The 22,946-nt window shown below is 42.0% G+C and overlaps 1 protein-coding gene across 12 annotated transcripts in view; it reads left to right on the top strand.

Annotated features, from left to right (window-relative positions):
* The window catches only part of CLASP1 (cytoplasmic linker associated protein 1), a 350,733-nt gene that overhangs the window by 223,624 nt on the left and 104,163 nt on the right, over window positions 1-22,946 (top strand). For 7 of the 12 annotated variants that reach the window (XM_023742161.1, XM_023742160.1, XM_023742164.1 and 4 more), the window contains exons 15-21: window positions 2,456-2,515; window positions 4,348-4,425; window positions 7,937-8,104; window positions 8,925-8,974; window positions 9,758-9,925; window positions 11,759-11,806; window positions 21,847-21,954. In XM_023742161.1, the coding sequence (XP_023597929.1) occupies window positions 2,456-2,515; window positions 4,348-4,425; window positions 7,937-8,104; window positions 8,925-8,974; window positions 9,758-9,925; window positions 11,759-11,806; window positions 21,847-21,954 (680 nt within the window). The remainder of the gene's footprint in view (window positions 1-2,455; window positions 2,516-4,347; window positions 4,426-7,936; window positions 8,105-8,924; window positions 8,975-9,757; window positions 9,926-11,758; window positions 11,807-21,846; window positions 21,955-22,946) is intronic. The other 5 variants (XM_023742168.1, XM_023742166.1, XM_023742162.1 and 2 more) reach the window with 2 other exon arrangements.

Below are 22,946 nucleotides of genomic sequence, written 5' to 3'. Positions count from 1 at the left end.
TGGATCTTAGTCCGGTGAGAGCCCAGCTCACCGTAGCTGCTTGTTGCTGCTTTCCTGGGGCTCTGCTTCCATGGCGAGGGCCCTCCTAAGCGTGAAGTGGCGAGATCCATCTTACTGACAGCTATATGGAAGGCAAGAGGGAGAAAGGAAGGGGAATGATCTAACTGTCTGAAGCCTAGAGAAAAGAAATTTGGTCCTTTCACTGAAAAAGCTGGATTTCTAACGGCATGGCCCAACTGTATATCCTTGAGGAATGCCATCTGCCCTTGAACCACAGTCCACCTTCTCCTTGGGAGCAGAGCGGAGCAGCTTCAGCTCCCCTAGAGGTGAGAGTGTGAGCTCAGCAAGGTAGAGGTGCGGTTATGAACTTGCCAGCCTGCCGGCTTCAGGTGAGTTGTGTGGTCCATGAGGAGCGAGGGGCACCCGTCTGCAGGCTGTTGTGAGGAGTCCCACTCGTGGAGGTGAAAGGGGCCCGGCACTTAGTGAAAGCTTAATAAATAGTGACCAGTATTAGTGTTTGCAGCTGCTGCTGTTATTATCCTCACCACTGCTGTTGTAGGTTCCAGGGGAAGCTCAGGATTTTTTTTTCTGTGTAAGGCAGAATTTCTCCACTAAGGTGCTGTTGGTCTTCCGGAGTGACATAGTTTTTTGTTGTGGAACATTGCAGGATGTTTAGCAGTTCTAGCCTCTGACAATACTGGTAACAACTTAGAGTCACTGTGACGATGAAAATGTCACCCCTACCCCCCCCCCCCAATTTCTGGAACACACACCCTGATTCCTGGCCTGGGTTTAGTCCGTGAACATTAGTCAGAACCTTGTGTCTTCATGCAGAGAAGTAACAGGCGTCATCTGGCTCAGTCCCCCGCCTTTACACAGGTGACAGGTGGCCAGGCCCCTCCTCCCTGAGAACCTGAGACAGTTCAACCTGTGCCTCACTTGGCCTTGTCGAATTTGTGAAAAATGGGTTGCACAGTTTCCCTGCCTTTAAGAAGCTTGTGGGTTAGTTGTGGGGATTACAAAACTCACGGAACGAAGGATAGTGTGGAGCTGTTTACCGGTTCAGGGCAGGCGGTGATTAAAGCCAGCTGCTGATGTCTTCCCGCGAAGCATCCTAGGTGAGCTGAGAATTGAGCCACTTCTTGAAATATGAGTAGGAGTAGGTGGGAAAAAGGTGAAAAATCCCAACCGGGAAGTGGTGTGGCTGGAGGGTGGAAATAGAATGAGCATCGCATAGGTTAGGGGGTAGGGACGAGGGGTAGGGACTGGGGGGTAGGGACAAGGCGGGTAGGAATGAGGGTAGGGTGCTGGTGTAGTTGAGTGTCTTTTTCTCTGAGAAAGCTCCCTCTCCCGCTCTCTTCCTAGCCCCGGGACTGAGCTAGGTCACTGTCTGGTGGAGCCCTGGCACTGCTTGGTGACTGTTTCCTGGACTGTTTGTCTTTCTGGCCTGTATCTTGGTTATCATTGTATTTCCAGCATCTAGCACAGGTTTATTAAACATACAGTGAGTGAAGAATTGTATGGATTATGAGATTTTAAATTCAAGAGGATCATGGGAAAGAATCTCTGGTCACTTCATCAGAGAAAGATTACCTTCTGATTTGTGTTTCCGTGAAGGGGTTCCTAGGACTATAAAGATAGGAATCCTGGACATTAAAAAAGGAGATCATAAAGAGGCAGGGCCTGAAGTGTGCAGGAACCAGACCAAGAACTATCACAGAAATGAGAGGACTTGCAAAGGAAACATTGAAGGGGGAAAAGCAGCAGAGTGGCTAGAGAAAATCAATTCTAGTCACCACGTAGGTTGCTGTTACAGGGAAATGTGGGGAACACTTGATTTTCACTGTATTTTCTATGCGTTTGTGCAAGGCGTTCTGTGAAATTAACGCAAACACCGATTCCTGATTCAGTTACTGTGCGCGGATGTTCTCTTCCTGCACACAGTCTGCATTATGCGGTATCGGGATAAGATAAAGGCAGATGACAGTGATAAGGCCTTTCGGCAGTGTCCCCTGAAGCGGTTTCTGATTGAAGGAAACCTTGTCCCCACCAGTGCAGCTGTCACCCGTCCTGTGACTGCCATAAATGGCTTAATTACTTGGATTTGCTTTGGCTTGCTGTCAATTTTGATTCCTTCTTTACGTTCCATTTTCATAATAATAAAAAGCAGAAGTAATTTACCAGTTATAAAAGGTAATGTTGGGTCACTTAGAAAACATTAGCTCGTTTGGGAATGGATGAGTAATGGCTGACCAACATGACGAGCGTAATTAATGTCACTCAGCTGTACGTGTGACGATTGTTGGAATGGCAGATGTTCCGTTAGGTTTGTTACCACAATAAAAATAAATAAGTAAAACGGAAGAAAGGGGGAGGAAAAAAAAGAAATAAGCTGATTTATTTTCACTAACTTACAAATTACTAAGTTCTATGTATTTTTCTGAACACTTTTCAGGCGCTGCTTTGAATTTTTAGATTTACTTTTACAAGAATGGCAGACACATTCGCTGGAACGGTGAGCATCTGATTTGAAATGGTTTTTTCCTCTGAGTTGAATCTTGGGATTTAATACCTCAGTGAGTGGTCCAACCCATTTTCTGTAAGAAATTAAGGGATTTGTGTACGTGACTGTTTTGAGCCACATAATATTGGCAGAAACTTTGAATAAATTTCAGTTATTAAAGTAAGAGTGTGCTGCAGAATGTGGACACACGTGCAGCCGAGAAGCAGGATTAGCTCTGTCGCCTCTCGTCCTGCTCTGGAACGTTCCTGTCAGTTCTGAAGGGTTGGCTGCAAAGTGTCTCTCTCAGGTCCATAGAGGAATTTCACTCATTTGAAAGCTTTTTATTTGTGTGTGTTGGAAACCCTAGTGGCATAGTGGTTAAGGGCTACGGCTGCTAACCAAAAGGTTGGCGGTTCATATCCACCAGGCGCTCCCTGGAAACTCTATGGGGCAGTTCTACTCTGTCCTATAGGGTCACTATGAGTCGGAATCCACTCGACAGCAACGGGTTTGTTTTCTTTTTTTGGTGTCAGAAGTTCGCTCCTTATTCAGGGTGGTGTGTGGTGACTTTCGTATCATTCTTAACAGAGCAGGATTGTGGTAGCATTCTTGAGGAAGTGTGTCTCTGTTAATTTTCAGATTCCTTTTTTTTGAGGTTGCCATTTTTAGTTCCTATGAATTTTAGCTGCCTGTTTTTTCTGAGTTAAATTTAGAGACAATAGATGATGATGATTTTACGCCAGCCATGTTTTAATGGTGTATTATATAGTTTGTGGAGAACTTTATGACTCATTAAATGTTTTCTTAGTAGTGGAATTTTAATAAACTGAGTATGCCTATAGGTCTCATATGAGTCGGAACCAACTCAGCAGCACCTGACAACAACGTAGGTCTCATTCTAGATGGCAGTGGTCAAAGAGAAAACAAAGCTAAACCTCCAGGAGGCAGAATTTATTTCATCTGAAAATAAATACTTTGAATCTAGAAAATAGCCACACATGTTCTTCAGAACTCCTTGTTCTTTAATCGCTTGGGTACTTATACTCTGTGTGGTGATCGTTTTGGGATTTAGACATGGAAAGTGGACTTGAGGGACTTAATGTGGGGATAAGTGAGCAGAACAAAAGGCTTGAAGGGGTCGGGTACGGCCTCATGGCACGTTTGTTCACCTTCTAGCCTGGTGTCCACCGTGTCGCAGGTGCGCGCTCGTTGTTTTCTGGGTAAACAAAGGGGTGAGGCAGAGGCTTTGAGAGGGCTAGTGAAATTGGTCGTTTGTCTTTGTTCTGTAAACTCATTGAAACGTCATCCCAGTCATTTTCTTTAAGCTCTGTTAAATATTCATAAGACATTTTGATGATCTGTTCTTAGCTAATCTGTAGCTAAAGAGAATACCTCTTTATAAAATGTCACATTTTATAAAATTGTTCATGTTAAATGTTAGGGCAACTTGAAAAAAACATTGTTTAATTATAGGGTTAAGATTATTATTAGCTCATTTTTTTCTATTCCCATAGAAACTAATTCTGACCATGGAAAAATAGAGTTTTGTTGTTTGGGTTCATAAAAGATTGAGTTAAATAAGTGTGACCTGTTAAGGATGAATTACATAAGACACTAGTTACCAAGGTCGGGGTGGGGTGTGGAGGTCAGGTCCTGCGACAGGATGAGAAGTTCTCGAATTCTCCAAGAGTGTTCTGATTGTTCATGCTACGTGTTAGGTGGCTAACCTCGGCACAGAGGCCCCAAGTTCCACGTTACCATTGGAAGTTATTTCCCACACCTGTTTTCATCCACAGAAAACCACATGTTTAAGGTTAATACTGCTTTCTTTTCCAAATGTCTAGACACATATCAGTATTAGCCGAAACAATAAAGAAGGGAATTCACGATGCAGATTCTGAAGCAAGGATAGAAGCCAGAAAGTAAGTTTTTATTGTACACCTCTTCTTTGATTAACTGCTTGTATACTTCAGACGACTTATCTGGGTTGCCTCATTGAACGCTCATTCCGTTACTAGAACATGTTTTGTTAATCATGACTTTAATATGACCCAGAAAGACCATTTCAGAATCTTTCTCTAGGTTTTTTTTTTTTTCAGAAGGTTGTTTTGTGCCCAGGCTTAACATTATCTGAATATAAACAGGACTGAGGTAGACAACAGAGTGCCCTTTTTTTAATTTATGAGAAGTTACCATGAGTTAGAAAAGCGCTTTATGCCTGATCAGTGTGTTTCTTCTTAATTAAGCTCTGTTAAAAGCCAAATGGTAATCCAAAGCTACCTTACTGATTTCCCACGGAAGCTTGTTGTCGTGAGGGTCTGGGGTCACGTCTCTGCAAGCATGAAGCCGTCGTTGTCGAATGTGAATCACCGTCGGGGGGTTGGGGTGCCCTGATAGGCAGTGACGTCCCAGGGGTGGCTCATCTCCATCTCACATTTGAGCTGCTTTGGCCGCCAGCACTGGTCATGGCCCACCACGTGGCTGTGACTGCCTACACTGGGTTCCTCCTGGGGAATAATTGTGCTGTTTGTAACTATAATTACTAGATGTTGGATGCTGAGACTTTGTCTTTCCTGGGCAGGGCAACTTTGCATCTGTGACTGCTTCTTCTATATTTCCATAGTTGACCAACTCTTCTAGTTGACTCAGGTTAAAATCTAGCCTCACTAGCCTGGAACACTCCAGTCTTATGTGTCTGTGTAAATGCATCCTGACCTGACGCTCGTCGCCCCCTGAACTATGCTCACAGTTAAATTATGTTTTCCTTGTTTCTGATTTCCCTGGACAACCTCACCGTAACTCCTAAGTGCTTACCACAACCTCATCTTGGGTTGTTCCTGTCAAAATAAGTGACTTAGTAATAGTTATTAAAAAATGTTAAGAGTAGATTTGCTATTTTTAACTCTTGTATTTCCCTCCCCCCCCCATTTTTTCTGTTTCTCTAACCATAATATAGAGTTCAAGTAGCTCTGAACATTTCTTGTTAAATACATGCAGTTCCCGGGTTACAAAGATCTGACTTATGTACAACCTGTAGTTACAAATCAAACCCCGTAAAGCATATCAAATTAAAAATTTGAGGTACAAACAATGGTTCGTAATAACGAAAGGGTGGTGCATTTTGATGCTACTTTGCAATGTGCATGAAAACGTTTTTATAGTTATTACTGTATTATTACGTTAAAAACATTTTAGTGTATCTGGAAGTGTTTCTTTAATGTTTTTGATGCATAGAAAGGTAAACTGTATACTAAGACAAACATTTGACTAACGGATGTTGGGTATGAACTGTACGTCACTGTTCCGACTTAAGTACAAATTCAACTTAAAGACAGACTTGGGAATGGAAATCGTTCATAAAGCTGGGGGCTGCCTGTACCTCAAATCAGTGAATGTCAGACTGCATTTATAATTGCAATTTTGAAGGATTCTATGAGCAAAATACTGAACAACGCAGGAAGCATCAAAAGAAGATGGAAGGAATACATGGAGTCACCGTACCAAAAAGAAATGGTCGACATTCAGCCATTTCAGGAGGTAGCATATGATCAAGAAACGAAGGTATTGAATCAGGAAGTCCAAGCTGCACGGAAGGCACTGGTGAAAAGCACGGCTCCAGGAACTGATGGAACGCCAGCTGAGATGTTCCAACAAACACATGCCACGCTGGGAGTGCTCCCTCGTCTATGCCGAGAAGTTTGGAAGAAGCTACCTGGCCAGCCAACTGGAAGAGATCCATATTTGTGCCTGTTCCAAAGAAAGGTGATCCAACGGATGTGGAAATTATTAACCATATCATTAATATCATACACAAGTAAAATTTTGCTAAAGGTGATTCAGAAGTGGCTGCAGCAGTACATCAACCAGAAATTCAAGCTGTATTCAGAAGAGAACGTGGAATGAGGGATGTCATTGCTGATGTCAGATGGATCTTGGCTGAAAGCAGAGAATACCAGAAAGATGTTTACCTCTATTTTATTGACTGCGCAAAAGAATTTGACTGTTCAGATCATAAAAAATTATAGATAACATTGCGAAGAACAGGATTTCCAAAACATCTAATTGTGCCTGTGAGGAACCAGTACATACACCAAAAGGCAGTTGTTTGAACAGAACAAGGGGGTACTGCGTGGTTTAAAGTCAGGAAAGGTGCGCATCAGGGTTTTACTCTTTCGCATACTTACTCAGTCTGTATGCTGAGCAAATAATCCGAGAAGCTGGACTATATGAAGAAGAATGTGGCATCAGGATTGGTAGAAGACTCATTTACAGCCTGCAATATGCAGATGACACAACCTTGCTTGCCGAAAGTGAAGAGGACTTGCAGCACTTACTGATGAAAATCAACGACTGCAGTCTTCAGTATGGATTACACCTCAACATAAAACAAAAATCCTCACAACTGGACCAATAAGCAACATCATGATAAATGGAGAAAAAAACTGACGTCAAGGATTTCATTTTACTTGGATCCGCAAGCAATGCTCATGGAAGCAGCAGTCAAGAAATCAAAAGATGCATTACATTGGGCAAATCTGCTGCAGAAGACCTCTTTAAAGTGTTTAAAAGCAAAGATATCACTTTAAAGGACTAAGGTGCACCTGCCCCAAGCCATGATATTTTCAATGGCCTCATTTGCATGTGAATACTGTACAGTGAATAAGGAAAACCAAAGGAATATTGATGCCTTTGAATTACGGTGTTGGTGAAGAATATTGAATATATTGTGGACTGCCAGAAGAAAGAACAAATCTGTCTTGGAAGAAGTACAGCCAAAGTGCTCCTTGGAATTGAAGATGGCGAGACGTCATCTCGCGTACTTTGGACACGTTATCAGGAGGGACCAGTCCCTGGAGAAGGACATCATGCTTGGTAAGGTAGAGGGTCAGTGAAAAAGAAGATGACCCCGGATGAGATGGATTGACGCAGTGGCTACAGTAATGGGCTCAAACGTAACGACAATTGTGAGGATGGTGCAAGACCGGGCAGTGTTTCATTCTGTTACATGTAGGGTCACTGTGAGTTGGAACTGGCTTGGCGGCACCTAACACCACCACCACCGTTTGTTTTTCCGTGTTGTAGGCACAGTTTGAAATGTTTTAGCTCCATCTTCCCTAATGCTCCTCAGTTTTCTAACCTAGGCCCTTTAATTCCTGTTTTCTAAACGTGACTGATGATCAGAGAAGTATGTTGCCCAGTGTCAAAAAACCAGTAAGTTATGAGGCCAGGTTTCACACCAGGTCTGTTTAGTTCATACTCTGTCTTCGTTATACCACACTGCTGCTGCTACTGAAATATATGTTATTTTATTTTAATAAAGCCTATTAGCAGCTAAACGGGATTCTAGGCCTAGGAAGTGTGTGTTGTGCTCCACAGATCAGCGAGTTCCTGTCACAATCCACTGACTCTAACAGAAGTTGTGTGCTTTCGCAGATGTTACTGGGGTTTCCACAGTCACTTCAGCAGAGAAGCAGAGCACTTATACCACACCCTGGAGTCCTCCTACCAGAAGGCCCTTCAGTCCCATTTGAAGAACTCGGACAGCATAGTGTCTCTGCCTCAGTCAGATCGCTCATCTTCCAGCTCACAAGAGAGTCTGAAGTAAGGAACTCAGCTCTGCTTTTCATCGGTGTGAGATCTTTAAGAATAAAATGCGTGGGATGTTGTGAGTCCCCTGAAACCTTTCCTTCAGGTAGAGTCTGCTGCTAGGTCAGAGTGCCGTGGTGAACGGGAGGAAGTGGGAGGCCTTGGTCTCTGCCGGAAGTGTTTCGGTGAAATTTACGTGGCAGTCCTAGCCTGCAGTTTTAAAGTAAGGAGAATGAATTACAGAGTAGTGTGAATTACACAGAGGAACACTTCAACGAGTCTTACAAGAGATGGTGAGAGAACTTGCAGATAATGTTTGGAATGGGAGGGCATTCAAAACCCGGGTCTTAGTCCATTAGTGGGGTCCCTGGGTGCTACAGACGGTTAAGCATTTGGCTGCTGTCCCAAAGGTTGGTTGTTTGAGTCCACCCAGAGGCACGTTGGAAGAAAGGCTTGGCAGTTTACTTCTGAAAAACCAGCCATTGAAAACCCTATGGTGCACAGTTTCACTCCGACACACAGGGTCGCCACGCGTCCAAATTGACTCCCAGGCAGCTGACTTGGATTTTTTGTTTAAAGTGTTATCACCTTCTCCCTGTATTTCTAACAGCTGTCTCTAGTTTTGACTTCTCCATGTGTGAAAGACAGCCCAAAATATTACGCTAAAGCTTGCCCGAAATTGGGAGTTTATAGGACTGTGGTCCAAATCCTCTAAAAAAGTCAATAAACTTTAGAATAATTCTTCATTGTCATAACTTCCTGTTGTACTGTGTAGTTGTGTTAATGCAGATAAAGTGCACAATTGATAATAAACAGTGTATACTTTTATCTTCAGCCGGCCCCTCACTGCAAAAAGAAGTCCTACTGGAAGTACCACATCTAGAGGTAAGCTGAACAGCTGCGGGGAAGGCAGTCCACGGAGGGCCCTGTTCTTACCTTCAGGTGGTGCTGTGCGCGGAAGCCTGCGTAGCTGCTCTCAGGCTGTTTCCGGGTTTGGAAACGGTGTGCTCTGCTCTGTGTTCTGACTGTCCTGGGCAGAGCTCCACGTTTCCAGAGGCCCCGGTGCAGCTGAGGAGACCCTGTCAGCATGACTTACGCGGGCAGAGGTTAAGCTCCGTGACCTTGGTAACCCACCTCCCTCCAGCACATTGTTACTGGCACAAACAGTGCTGCCCGTTTGCTCTCATGGCTGGGTGGGAGGTGGAGATGCTCGTGATGAGTCACAGCAGCAGCAGCTGAGTGGCTGTTAGAGGTGGGAGAGGGGTACGTTTTCCTGGTTCCTCCTGAAAGGGGGGCTTCTGGGTAAGCGTGACCTTGATGTTTATGCCGCAGCCTGAGGACACTGGCCAGATGCGGAGGTTTTTGCATTATTTTACTTTTTGTATTAACCAGAAATATGGTCCATTTTGGGGGAGGTTAATAGTCTTTGATTACAAGAGAACAAATGTCATAAGTATATAGTTGAGATCACTTTTTAATTTCCTTTAGCTTTTTGGCTGAACTCTATCTTCAGTGATGAGGAGAAGGTGTCGGTCACTGCTGTGTGGTTAGATATTTGTTAAAACTGAATATTTCCTTTCAAGAAAGCAAAGTAACAGCACGTTTTAACAGTAAATATTTAAAATTCCAATATCGTCCTTCCTAACATTCTGTCCTTCCTTACCAAAGCTTCGACAGTTAGTACCAAATCTGTGTCAACAACCGGGTCCCTGCAGCGCTCTCGAAGTGATATTGATGTGAACGCAGCGGCCAGTGCCAAGTCCAAGGTCTCCTCCTCGGGCGTCACGCCTTTCAGCTCCGCAGCGGCTTTGCCTCCAGGGTCATACGCATCCTTAGGTAACTTTACCCCCCCTCCCCACTTCCGCTGTTTGAGGGACACCCACCGCTACTTCATTGTGTTGCTTATTTAGCAAATTACAGAAACCCTAACTGAGACATTTTCGCTGTCACAGGGCGGGATATTTCAGTAGAGTAACTTCCTGTGCTCACTGCTGGTTAACGGCCACCTCTTTTTGCGTGTCTCCTTTCTCTGGAGCATCGTCCTTCTCAGTGAGGAGGGAGCACACTCATGCTCATAAAGCATGTGGACTGAGCACTTCCTTCCCCTGGTGTCACCCGCTCCGTCACGGCCAGCCTGCTCCCCATGGGCCGAAGCTCGGCTTTCCCTCTTCCTGGCCCTGGTGGGAGCGAGCCTGTAGGTTGACCAGAGAGCCATGGTAGCAGTTCCTCAGTTTAGGGTGGGACTCTAAAGGAATGTGATGGACTTATTATCCAACATACCTGTACAAAGAGTGCTCTCCTCCCGTGTGTCACCATGTAAGGGTCATGCCCTCGCTCGAATGATTGTCCCTCCAGTTCTTTAAAAATTATTGTGAGACCCTCTTCCAAAAGAATTAATACCTGACATAGTAGTGGGTCTGTTACTCATCTTTTCCAGCAAACACTGAACACCTACTACGTTAAGGCTGGTTTTAGTTCAGTTCATTTTATTTTTGAAAGACCCAAGTTGTTGTTCAAAACCAAAATAAGGGGATTTAGCTAGATGGTTCTGTTTTGGATTTTAAGGAAATGAATACAGTTTAAACTTTTTGAAACCTAGTTGCTTAGGTGGTTTACAAACTAATTCCAAAGTTAGTTCTAAAACTAAAGTTCTGAAGATGTTTTGAGCTTTGGAAGCACAGTTAAGAGAACACTGAGAGGACGCTTTTGGGTCTCCTGTATATTAGTTTTGTGACCTTGACCTTGACCTTGACCTGGCCATAGAATCCTTGAGTCTGTGTTTCCTACCCATAAGTTACTGGTAACAGTAGCCACCTAACTCAGATTTGTCACGTGGATCAATGAAATTATATAAAGGCCTTTGGTAACGTGTCGTTATGTAAGGTTAAAGAAGTATGATTATTTTAGGAACTTTATTAATTGGAAGGTATGTATTCTGGAACGTTTGTCAACACAAACCAGTCTTGTTTCTCTCTGGGAATGCTGCATTCATACATACATTTCAGTTTGGAAGAAACTCGATAAGAACTCTCCTTTTCCACTGGCTAACTATTACAACATTAGGTAGAAATGTTTATATTATGTTGACATGTAATCATTATATTAGAAATAATGACTCTACTCTCCTGTAGTGAATCAGTTCTGTTAATTTTAGCCCGATTTTTACGTACTTACCTGTGTTTCAGCACATGGGTTCCACCTTTGGTATTTGTAATTGGTGTTTGTTTCATTGCTTGGAAACTTGGGTAAAAACCATCTTTTAGAGTACCTAAGTAACGTTTGTTTTTCTGTGAGTATTTAGACTATTTCAGTTTGACCGTGTAGACTCCCCCAGTGCTAGTCAAAGTACTCAGGTCTTTTAGTCTGATGATATAGAACTGACCCATTAGAGGCACTGATAATACATTCCAGCTCAGTGTTACCTCTTTGATAACGAGTCCAGAGAGAATATTCTGATTCTCTTACCTTTTCCTAAGAATTATACCCCTGCTTTCCTTATTACGTTAAAATACATGCGCACACGCGCACACACATACAACGCCTGAAATACAACGTACTCCTGCTGGGAATCGGTTAGTTCCTACTGAGTGTGACACATTTGCAGCGGTGCATTCTACATTTGTGCAAAAGTGTAGCATTAAAGCTGATGATCCTTTTCCAAACTTCTAGAGTCCAGACACATGAGGGAAGACATGGAATACGTAGGCCTTGACTCAGGTACCGTGCTCAACAGCTTTGGCTGCTAGATGTGTAGTGGGGATAGGCGACTGCTAGAGCCGGCTTCGCTGAGCTTCTCTCCCCTCTGCCCGATGGGTGACTCCGTAGTGTTTTCAGCTTTAGTTTTTCTCCCTCTATTCTGCTAGTACTTAATGCTGAGGAAAAGGAACTCTTAGGAGGAGGAGGATTGGCCAAAAAAAAAGACCATCCCTCCTTCAGGTGTGGCACTGCTGTGGATCCTCTTTGTTATTTGTGTTCCAAAGCCAGAATCATATGCTGCCAAGCCAGCTTCATCGTAAAGCGCACTGACATGCTTCAGACTCGGCTTTGCTGTTGAACTTGTTTTCCTTTTAATTTTATTTTAAACTGTACTTTTGCTTGTTTAGTAGCTAATAACATTCTGCTTTTTTATTTTTTGATGTTACTAACTATTCCCTGTTGTCCCTTCCCTTGTTTTTTAATTTGCTTAAAGATGGTACTGCCACTAAAGCCGAGGGTAAGCGGTGTGTTTCTGTGACTGAGGTGTGTCTCCCTCCCACTGCTCCTCTGTCCCACCCAGTGTTGCCTGGTGCCCAGTGTCCTCACCGCGATCCCTGCATGAGGTGTTGCACGCCTTCCCCTGCCCTCACTTCCCGCCATCTCCACTCGGCTTTGCCCCCGCTCAGTTCTCTTCCCTCTGTCGTTCAGTTGTGTTGTTGTGAGTCGGGCACCTGAGTACGCCGGGGCCTCCGTTTTCATGCTGAGTCCACGGGGGTAGGAGCATGAACGTGACCCTCTGTGCTTCTGTCCTCACGGCCTGCTTGTCTGGCGTTTATGACACTGGGTCCCCTGGTAGCCTTTTGTTTTTCTTTTCTTCTCCTTGCTTTTACATTTTTGTGGCCTCTCAGGATTTGCCTTTCCTTTTTTAAAATAAATTTCAGTGTCAATTACTCAGGTAAAAGCTGCTAAAAGTGTTTTGCCACATAATTTAAATAAATTATTTAAAATACTTCTCTCTCCTATAAATGCGACTGAATTGTATGATAGCATTTATTATCTGTATCGCTGGCACATGCCCCGTTCATCTGCTCATCACCCACGTATTAAACGCCTTCTGTGTTCCATGTTCTGTACTGCACTCTGCAGAGAACGTGGCGGGAGAAATAGGTGTCTCCAGACCTGCTTTGTTGTCTTTTTATTCCATTCGCAAGAAGCTTTTCCTAAGCCTGCATTACCTTTTAGACGTAACTATTCCAGTCTCTGCAGGTTTTTGATTAGCACATGCTAGGAAAGATCATCCCTTTCCAGAGTTGATGGATAGGAAGCATAATAATGCTTCGAATAATTAAAGTTTTGAGGAGCTTTGCTTGTCTGTTTTAAGGTGATAGTTTAGACCCGCCAGCCTGTCCAGATAACAATTTAATAACTACGAACAGTTAGTTCATTTTCGTACGTTACTTAGCCACCCTAAAAGGCTGGCCTTCAAAGCGGACTGGGTTTTCTCTTGATGTGTGCACTTCACAGTTCTTTTAATCCATATGTCTCTTCTTAAGATATTCATAAAGAAAAAAATAAGAATGGAATCTTTTTTTAGATTAATGTAATCCTGAGAACAGTGTTTCTCAAACTTACCCCATAATAAGAATCACCTGGATGGTTTGGGGGGCAGGGGATAGATTCCTGAGTCCTTCCCCTGAAGATTTCTGGTGAAATACGTACGTTAGGAGCCAGGGAATCTGCATTTTTAAGCAGCCCCATTGCTGATTCTTAGGGTTGGCAAGTTTGTGAAACAAAGCGCCAGATGGAAAGATGGAGAAGAAGCCTAGGTGCCTAACAAGGACCCCGTTGGCGAGGGCAGAAGACTGAGGTTAGGAATAATCCTGGAGCTGGTTGTGGTTTTCTTCGTTTGTTTCATAGAGTAATTTTGTAGTTCTCCTGCCCTAAGAAATGATCCTAAGTATGTCCTCAGCCTAGTTGGAAGGGAAGTGGAAGGGTGGAATAGGGTAATAGAGATAAAATGGAAAGTGACGACATTAAGTGGGAAATTGTTACTTTCTAGAATGTCCTGATTCCATAGACCTGTGTAACAGAATTGAGATCAGCCTGTTATTCTTTCCAGCACTAGGAATTTTTAACTTTTTTTTTCCTTTACTAGTTGCACGGTCCTGAACAAGGTCAGAAGGTTGTACTCTCAGTTTTGTGCAAGAGACTAAGAAAAAGGGACGTGGAAGTTTCTTACTAGTTCTCCTTCATATAGGAGAAATGAGGGAATGATAATTAAATATTTGGGCCCTTAGACAGAGCTGAGCACCATACAAAAGAGAACCTTCTGACAGGGAACAGAGTGAGTCTCAGTCTTTGTGTGCAGGGGCTGGGGATGCCGTCTCAGAACGGGCCAGTCGCAGCCTCTTGCCATTAAGAGAGAAAGGAGAGATGTCCCTGGTAGACTTGTCAGTTCTAACGCTTCTAGGATGTCAATGTCACGTTTATGCTTGTTTTAGCAGTGAAGCCTAGAGAGTAATGAGCTTTAAAAAGCCACAGATAGTTATAGAAAAAGGCCACGGTAAACTTCCCTTAGTGCCTTGTCATACGTATTTTTGGAATCCTTATGGGCCTTTTTTCATTTGTTAATAAAGCTTTGCTAAATATTTTACTATCTAGCTGCTGAAACAAGAAGAGACACTCACTTTCATCATTAATGAGGCAAAGGTACAATTTTTGAATCAGTGGTTGGAAGCTCTAAACCCAAAAATCTAGGCAATCCATTTGAATTCTGGAAGCTACCTGATTATAGTAATCAAGAAAAAGTATATATTTTTAAAGGGTTATTTATTGTACACGTCCAGGAACCCTTCTAATATTTATGACTAATCAGAAAAAAAAAATTTGTAAAGAACTAAAAACTCAACCTTTGGATAAAAGTTTATTTCCAGGTTATCTTTCAGCATGTCATATTTGGTAATTTTGGGATTTGGAAGAAGAAGACATTCATTTTATCAGTTTTGTAGCTCATGAGAAAATTTTTCATTTGATGTTGACATTATCTGGCAAATTAGCATACTCTCAATCTAATACTTTTTTTTTAGAGCTAAAATAAATAGTAAAAACATTATTAATGTATTTTTTCCTCAAAAATAATTTTAATGAAAAGTTAAAATGCTTGAATGCCCCATGGATACTGACAACTCATTGATAGTTTCAGAGAATAGATAACCATATGTTATTAAAAGTTAATCAGAGTTTATACTACCTTAACTGTTGGTGATTTTAAGTAAGATCATGCAGAAAAAACTATGTAGGCTTGTTGGCTCATGAGGAAAAAAAAAAAACTTAGATTTTAGTTTAGCTTTATGGGAAGCAGAACATTTGGCATTGCTATATATTTATCCAAGAACTGAGAATTTTAAGAAATTAGCCTTTATACAAAATGAAAAAAATACATGTCTGTAAATCAAGGTAAAAGTGTGTTAAGCTTCTTATGCTTTTAACTTTAAAAAAAATATGATGAAAATTATTCTTTTCAGGAGATAGTTGTTGGTAGCAAAATTTACAAGTAATTAGTCTCACAAATTTCAGTTGTGTTGAAAGTGTCGCATGTGAGTAGAGGCTGGTCTAATAGTGCCCAAGCAGTGAGACATAAAACAGGTATATGTCAAAATGTCCCAGTGTCATGAGAGTTGATGGTTATTTAGGAGACCTTTTTTTTTTTATTTTTATTTTTATTGTACTTCAGGTAGAGGCTTACAGAAGAAATAGTTTCTCATGAAACAGAAGTACACATGTTGTTTTATGACATTGGTTAACAACCCAACATATCAACCCTCTAACTTCTCAAACTTTTTTTTTTTTTTTTTTTTGTGAAAATACACATAGCCAAAGATACACCATTTAAAAAATTTCTGCATGCATAGTTCAGTGACATCGACTACGCTCTTCCAATTGTGCTGCTATTCTCACTTAAGATGAAGGCTTACAGGACAAAATAGTTTCTCATTTAACAGTTACTACACGTTGCCCTATGACAATGGTTAACAATGTCACAACACATCAACAATATCCTTACTCAACCTTGGGTTCCCTATCACCAGCTTTTTCTCGTGTTTTAGGTGAAAGTTTACACAGCAAATTAGGTTCCCATGTACCAGTTTTCATACCGATTTTTCCGCACCATCGGTTACAGCGTTCACAATGTGTCAACGTTCTCCTTGTGTCCATTCTGTTGGTTCTGTTTCCATTTTCTAGCTTCCCTTTCCCTCCTTGCCTTCTCGTCTTTGTTTTGGGGTAAATGTTGACTGTTTGGTCTCGTATAGTTGATGGTTTAAGGGAGCACATTCGTCACAGGTGATGTTGTTTATTTGACAAGCCAATCTATTATTTGGCTGAAAGGTGACCTCCAGAATACTTAAGAGACCTTTTAATTTTTCTAATCTGTAAGTTGGGAATTTGCTGACAAATTTTTGAAACAGGACAATAAAAACCTTAGTGATATGAGAGCATCTAGTGGTCCCCATGTGTTTTCTCTTTAAGGGGAAAAAAATGACAATTTGACATTTAATTGACATAGGCTAAACTGCACTTGGAGCCCTGGTGGCGCAGTGGTTCAGAGGTCAGACCTATAACCAAGAGAGGTTGGCAGTTTGAATCCACCAGCCGCTCCTTGGAAACCCCATGGGCAGTTCTACTCTGTACTTACAGGGTCGCTGTGAGTCGGAACCGACTCGACAGCAGTGTTTTTTTGGTGGTTGTTGTTTTAAACTAAAGTTGGGAAACCATGCTTGCAAATTAAACCTGGTGCTCAGGTGTAATTAGCTGCTCTGGGGGCTTTTCCAGAGTAATGGCAAGGTGTTTGGGAAAAAATCTTCAGCAGCACCACTAAAAAGCCATGTGATGTGACTCTTGTTTCCTTGTTCCATGGTGACTTGGTGCTCCTGTCAGTTGTGTGCTTCCCTGGGTTCTGCTTTCCTCTGTTTAGGTTGCTTGGCTTGTTAGTCAATGCATTTCTTGTCCCTCCATCAGAATTTTTTTTTCCCTGGCTGACCTTTTTTTTTCCTTTCACGTCTGTCTTACTCTCGGTCTCTGCCACTTAACAGATCATATATAGAACCAGAGTAGCTTTTTACTGTTTATTACATTTATTCAGTAGACGTTGTTTTCCCTAAAAACCACGGAACATTTTATGTTATCTCCTTAAAACATATACGGATACATATAGTAACGTGGCCAAATCAACAGAATGAACAAAACTCTCCCTGTGAGATTTATCTGAGTAAAAACAACAGAAACGCTTTAAACCGCACAGCTGAGTTCCCAAGAAAGTAAGGGAAGTTTAAAACTTAGGAAGGATTAAAAAAAGAAACTGCAGTGCTGAGCTTGACTGATTTTTAAGACTCCTCTGATGACTTGGGTATTAATGTCTGCCTATAGAACCCTGGAGCCCTGGCGGCCCGGTGCTTAAGAGCTCGGCTGCTAACCAGAAGTGACTCTAATATTCAAAATACTGTAACTCTGAAGGCAGGTATTATCATGATCATTTACAGAGGAGAATACTAAGTCAGAGAGATTTAGGAACTACTAGCTTTTGGTCAAGGAGCCCTGGTGGCCCGGTGGTTAAGAGCTCGGCTGCTAACCAGAAGTGACTCTACTATTCAAAATAGTATAACTCTGAAGGCAAGTATTATCATGATCATTTACAGAGGAGAATACTAAGTCAAAGAGATTTAGGAACTACTAGCTTTTGGTCAAGGAGCCGTGGTGGCACAGTGGTTAAGAGCTTGGCTGCTAACCAAAAAGACTGGCAGTTCGAATCTACCAGCCGCTCCTTGGAAACCCCACAGGGCAGTTCTGTTCTGTCCTATAGGGTCACTGTGAGTCGGAATCGACCCAACGGCAATGGGTTTTCAGAGCCCTGGTGGCGCAGTGGTTAAAGCACTTGGCTGTTAGCCAGGAGGGTGGCGGCTCAAACCCACCAGCCACTCTGCAGGAAAAAGAAGTGGCAATCTACTTCTATAAAGATTTACAGCCTTGGAAACCCTCTAGGGTAGTTCTACTCTGTCCTTTAGGGTCGCTATACGTTGAAATCGACTCGACAGCAGTGGGTTTGGTTTATAGAGCAGGCCGAAAATAAGACCTTGAGCTCATACGAAGTGAAAAGTTAAGAGTTGGCATGAAGCCAACGTTGTCAGGGGCCATATATCCTTGAAAATAGGACTAATGGGGAAAAAAAGTCTTTGTAATCTTAAAAATGAGATGAGGACACATTTGTCTTGGCTTTGTTCTGGGCAGAGAAAGAAAACAACCTCCCCTAATAATTTGTAACTAAGCTTTAGTCTCACACAAATAGTGTTTTAAATTTACACTGCCTGTGGTATCTAGGAAATCCCAAGCTGAAGAATTAAAGTGGTCTGGATTTGTAGTCCTCAAGGGCACCCGGCAACAGCAAACCCTGGACTTCTTCAGAGGAAGCCACTCTCAATCTGCTTCCTCAGGATTCCCACAGATTAAAATCTGCCAAATATGAGCTCATAGTCCAAAATTACATCATCATGAATGAGAATTGGCAGGAGAAAAAACATAGAAGTGATACCTTAAGGGCTTAAGACATTGATATGGTCAGTTATGGGATATAAAATAATATGTTTAAAAGAAATAAGGAACTTCCGATTTTAGCAGCATATAGAATTTGATTGGCTGAATGATCCTCTCAATTGAGAACACATTACTGATCTGAAATAGAATCAGTGAACCTACAGGTCTCAAAATCTAAACACAAGTAGGAACCGTAGTAGGTGAAGACCAGAACCAGCTTTCACCCTGAGGTTTTTGGCTGAACCCTAGAGACCGTGGTATACTCAGATGACTGTCCAGGGCACAAGGGACAGGAGATCAAACCCAGACCCACAAGACCTACATCATCATTGGTGAACGAAAGTTAAACTTACTAGTTTAATTTTGGCTGAAGAGGACAATGGTGAAATTTGTCTCAACTTTGGTACTGGGTGGAACGGGGAAATAATCTCCCCTGAGAATTTGCAGCAATAAACTCGGCTTTCACGAAAGCTTTTGGTTAAAATTTATGCCACCTTTGTGGTCTGGAAATCCCAAGTAGATGAACGAATTTAAAGTGGTTGTGGATTGCTTACAGCCACAGGACGATAGCAGAAGCAAATATAGACTCTTTCTGGAAGAATTCAGCTTTAGTCCAGATCTTAGAGAATTCCTATAGATAAAGCTTCAAGAAAACTGATCATTTCACCATCAAAATCACAAAACACGGAAGGAAATAAGGCATTGTGAGTGAAAAACAGCAGAAACAACGAGCATCAGAATGAGACCTGTGAACACTTCAAATACTAGAATAATTACAAAGAAAATATAAAATAATCATGCTTTAGAAGTGAAATTTTGGAAAGGTAAGCAGTGGGGTAAGAGACTATAAGGAATGACCGAGTAGATTTTGGAAAAAAAAAAAAGGATCTTCTAGAAATGAAAATACAGTAAGCTATTAAAATTGAAAATTCAGCAGGTAGTTGAATTGCAGATTAGATGTAGCTGAAGACAAATTCATGAATTTAAGACAGTTATGAAGAAATTATCCAGAATACTGTACAGAAAGGTAGAGTTGGAATATATACAAGATGTTATGCTACCTGGAAGATAGTGAAGAAATTTAACATCTAACTGGAGTAGAAGAGAAAAATTAATGAAATAGGAAATAATGATTAGGGAGGATTAAGAAATATAAAATTTGATTCCTTGAAAATACTCATAGGCAAACTTTGGAAAGGTCAGTTGAAATAGAGAAAAGATACAAATAAGCTATTAGGAATGATAAGGTAGACAGAGCACAGTAGAGCTTTAAAAAGAAAGAGGGAACCATGACAACTTTGTTAACAATTTTAAATACAAATTGTTCAAATGTGTAGAAGATTATTAGTCACCAAAATGGACTGAAGAAGAAAGGAAAAGCTTGAGTACTTAGTTTTGAATCAGTACTTAAAACTCCACCACCCAAAAGTAATTATTAAGATAGAAAATATACCAAAAAACTCCCTTCCAGGTTCAGGTGGTTACGTAAATTATATCAAGCATCGAATAATTCCAATCTTACATGAACTCAGGGACTTGGAAAAAGAGGGGATACGTCTCCCACTAGTGTTGTGAGGCTGATGTAACCTCAGTATCAGAATCAGATAAGGTACAATGCAGACATCCTTGTGTGTGTGTGTGTGTGTGTGTGTGTGAGAGAGAGAGAGAGAGAGTGTGTGTGTGTGTGTGTGTGTGTGAGTGAGTGAGTGTGTGAGTGTGTGTGTGAGTGTGTGTATGGGTGTGTGTGTGTGTGTGTGTGTGAGAGATGACCACGTGGTTTATCCCAAGAATGCAAGGATGGTTTAATATTTTAAAAGTTTATGGATGTAGCTCAGCACGTTAATAGATTGAAGGAGAAAAACCCTCTTAAAAGATGCAAAGTATCTAAAAATTTAGCAAGCATTTATGACAAAAACGCTTAGCAACTAGGAATAGAAATGAATTTTCTTAACCTATTGAGATACCATACTTACTGTGAAATTCCAGAAGATTTTTTTTTTTATATAAATGTAGCCTGGACAAGGATGCCTACCCTCACTGCTTTTTAAAATTCTTTCGTAGCCTATTTCATAATAAATTTAAAGAAAGAAAGTAAATGGAGTTGTTTCTTCCCATGTTCATGTTACCTGCTTGGCTGCCTAGGAGAGCGGTGGGCCCTCATTCATAGGCCAGCCAGGTAGGCACAGGTGGGGGAAGGTAATTAATCCCCCATTTCTGTGTTTCCTCATTTGTAAAATGGGATAATTAATTCATAATATTGTTGCGAAGGAGCCCTGGTGGTGCAGTGGTTAGATTAGTTTCGGTTCTAGAATTTGTACACTAATCTTTCCTTCAACTAGTATAAAAGCCATTGAGCCTTTCTAGCTTTAGTTTTTTTAATAATTTATTTTTGTTGTTGTTGAGAATATACACAGCAGAACAGACACCAGTTCAGCACTTTCTACGTGTACGGTTCAGTGATACCGGTTTGAATTGTGCAACCACTCCCGCCCTCCATTTCTGAGCTGTTTTTAATTGCTGTGCTTTCTTTTCTCGCTCCTTACCTCTCCTTTCAAGCCTTAGGGTCTGTTTCTCTGCATTACTTTTCTCCAAACTTTCTCAGATGATGGGGCAGAAGTGATGCTGAACAATATAAAACAGCAATAGGAATTCAAATTGGTTCATTTTTCCCCATCAGATTGTGATTTTCATTGAGTATATGGCAGAAGAGGCATTTTATGCCCCCGCTGACACCAAAGAAGCCCTGTATTTAAAAAACAACTTTTGAGCCCTCATCATATTGTTCTGATAAACAGTGATCTCGTATTTCTGAATTCATTTTTATTTTAATAGTGTTACAGTAGGGATAACAGATAGCTTTATTTGTAATGGTAAATTCTTTTTATAAAGGCCTGCAACACTGAATTTGTTTTAGGTCAGCGTTTCTCCTGGGTACTCATAATGTCAGGCCTTTTACTTCATCTTTATAGCTGAGGAACTTGACATACGTGCTCTAAAACGGAAGCTGAATGCTCCATCCCCAAACACTTTTCTTCAGGTAGCCGTAGCTTTTGTTGACTGCTGAGTTAAGAAGGTTTTATTGGGTCTACTTTTTTTTATAGTATATTTAAAATAACAGCTAATACTTTTCTGTCTTTGGAAATAACAGATTTGTAAACAATAAAAAACAGGAAGAATCTAATCTGAAAATAACTGTGGAGAAATTCCTCCAAACACAGCCTGTCACAACAGGGTATCCCAGGTGTCACAGCATCTGAAAATACAGCATGCTGAAATAACTGAGCCATAAGGGCTGTCACACTCGTCTGCAGAAGGTGTGTGAGCAGGAAGTGGCAGGACCCCCGTGGCTGATGCTCACCGAGAAGTTCGTGCCCCACCGTGCAGTTGGCCTGGTCACTGCCCACGGTGTGGAGTCTTTTCTCAAGGGACACGCATTTTGAAAATGTCATGGAAACTCTGTTTGCTGTGTCCTCCAGGTCGGATCCGCACAAGACGGCAAAGCTCTGGGAGCGCCACCAGCGTCGCCTCTACGCCTTCCGACAGTCGGGGCCGCAGCCGTGCTAAAGTGGTTTCCCAGTCCCAGCGTAAGAAGTGAATTTATGCTCTGTTATCGTGTTTATTCCACAGACCTTTCTGTAGTTGGAACATTTACAGGATCACCCTTAGGATTATTTTCTAAAGCATTTATGTACGTATTACACATGACATCAGAGGAAAAACACATTTTATGGCTCTGAGATAATGTGAGTAATCTTGATGTTTGCTGGATAAGCTTAGAACATGGAATGGTCCATGTTGTCTTACTTATCTAGTGCTTCTATAACAGAAATACCACAGGCGGATGGCTCTAACAAACAGAAATTTATTTTTTTACACATTAGTAGGCCAAAGTGTAGCCCCCCCAGACACCCGGCACGATTCAGTCCATATATAACACATGCCCACGTGGATCTTTTTTTCAGGTGATCTTAATTTTGTATCATTAAGCATTAAACATGAAAACAGAGTTTCTCTACCTGTCCTCAAGCCTAAATTGAAACGTATCTGGAATATGACTCATGCTTCTCTGGTTAGGAATCCTTGTGGTGTACCTTAAGAGCAGTACCGAGGAGCTAACTATTCAGGTCGCTGTTTCCCGTGGTAGTCAGTGGACGCGTTTAAAGCCCTCCCGTCTTAACCCTCTGTCCTAACATTGGCCGCCTGCTCCTCCTTTCTCACCAATGTGGGCTTCTGCTTTTCCCAGCTGCCTTCACTTCCATTATTGATTGTCTGTGTATGTTAAGTCAGTGGAATCGTTTCTTAGCCTCAGCCCTGAGACCAGCCATAGCTGGAATGAATTTATTTTTAATTACTCTTAGACTCCAACCCTGGTGTCTCACTTCCCAGTTACAGGAATCTGAGTATCCTGCCCCCTCTGCACATACAGTGGCGCTGGCTCAGAGCTCCTATGGGCAGTGGGGTGCTGTGGCTCAGAGCTCTCATGGGCAGGTGGGGTGCGGTGGCTCAGAGGTGTCGTGGGCAGGTGGGGTGCGGTGGCTCAGGTGTCGTGGGCAGGTGGGGTGCGGTGGCTCAGAGG

This window comes from Trichechus manatus, unplaced genomic scaffold (assembly GCF_000243295.1).
Source record: "Trichechus manatus latirostris isolate Lorelei unplaced genomic scaffold, TriManLat1.0 scaffold00203, whole genome shotgun sequence".
In the NCBI taxonomy this organism is placed as follows: domain Eukaryota; kingdom Metazoa; phylum Chordata; class Mammalia; order Sirenia; family Trichechidae; genus Trichechus; species Trichechus manatus.
The sequence above is the reverse complement of the archived record's forward strand: the minus strand, read 5'-3'. Positions and strand labels throughout refer to the sequence as shown.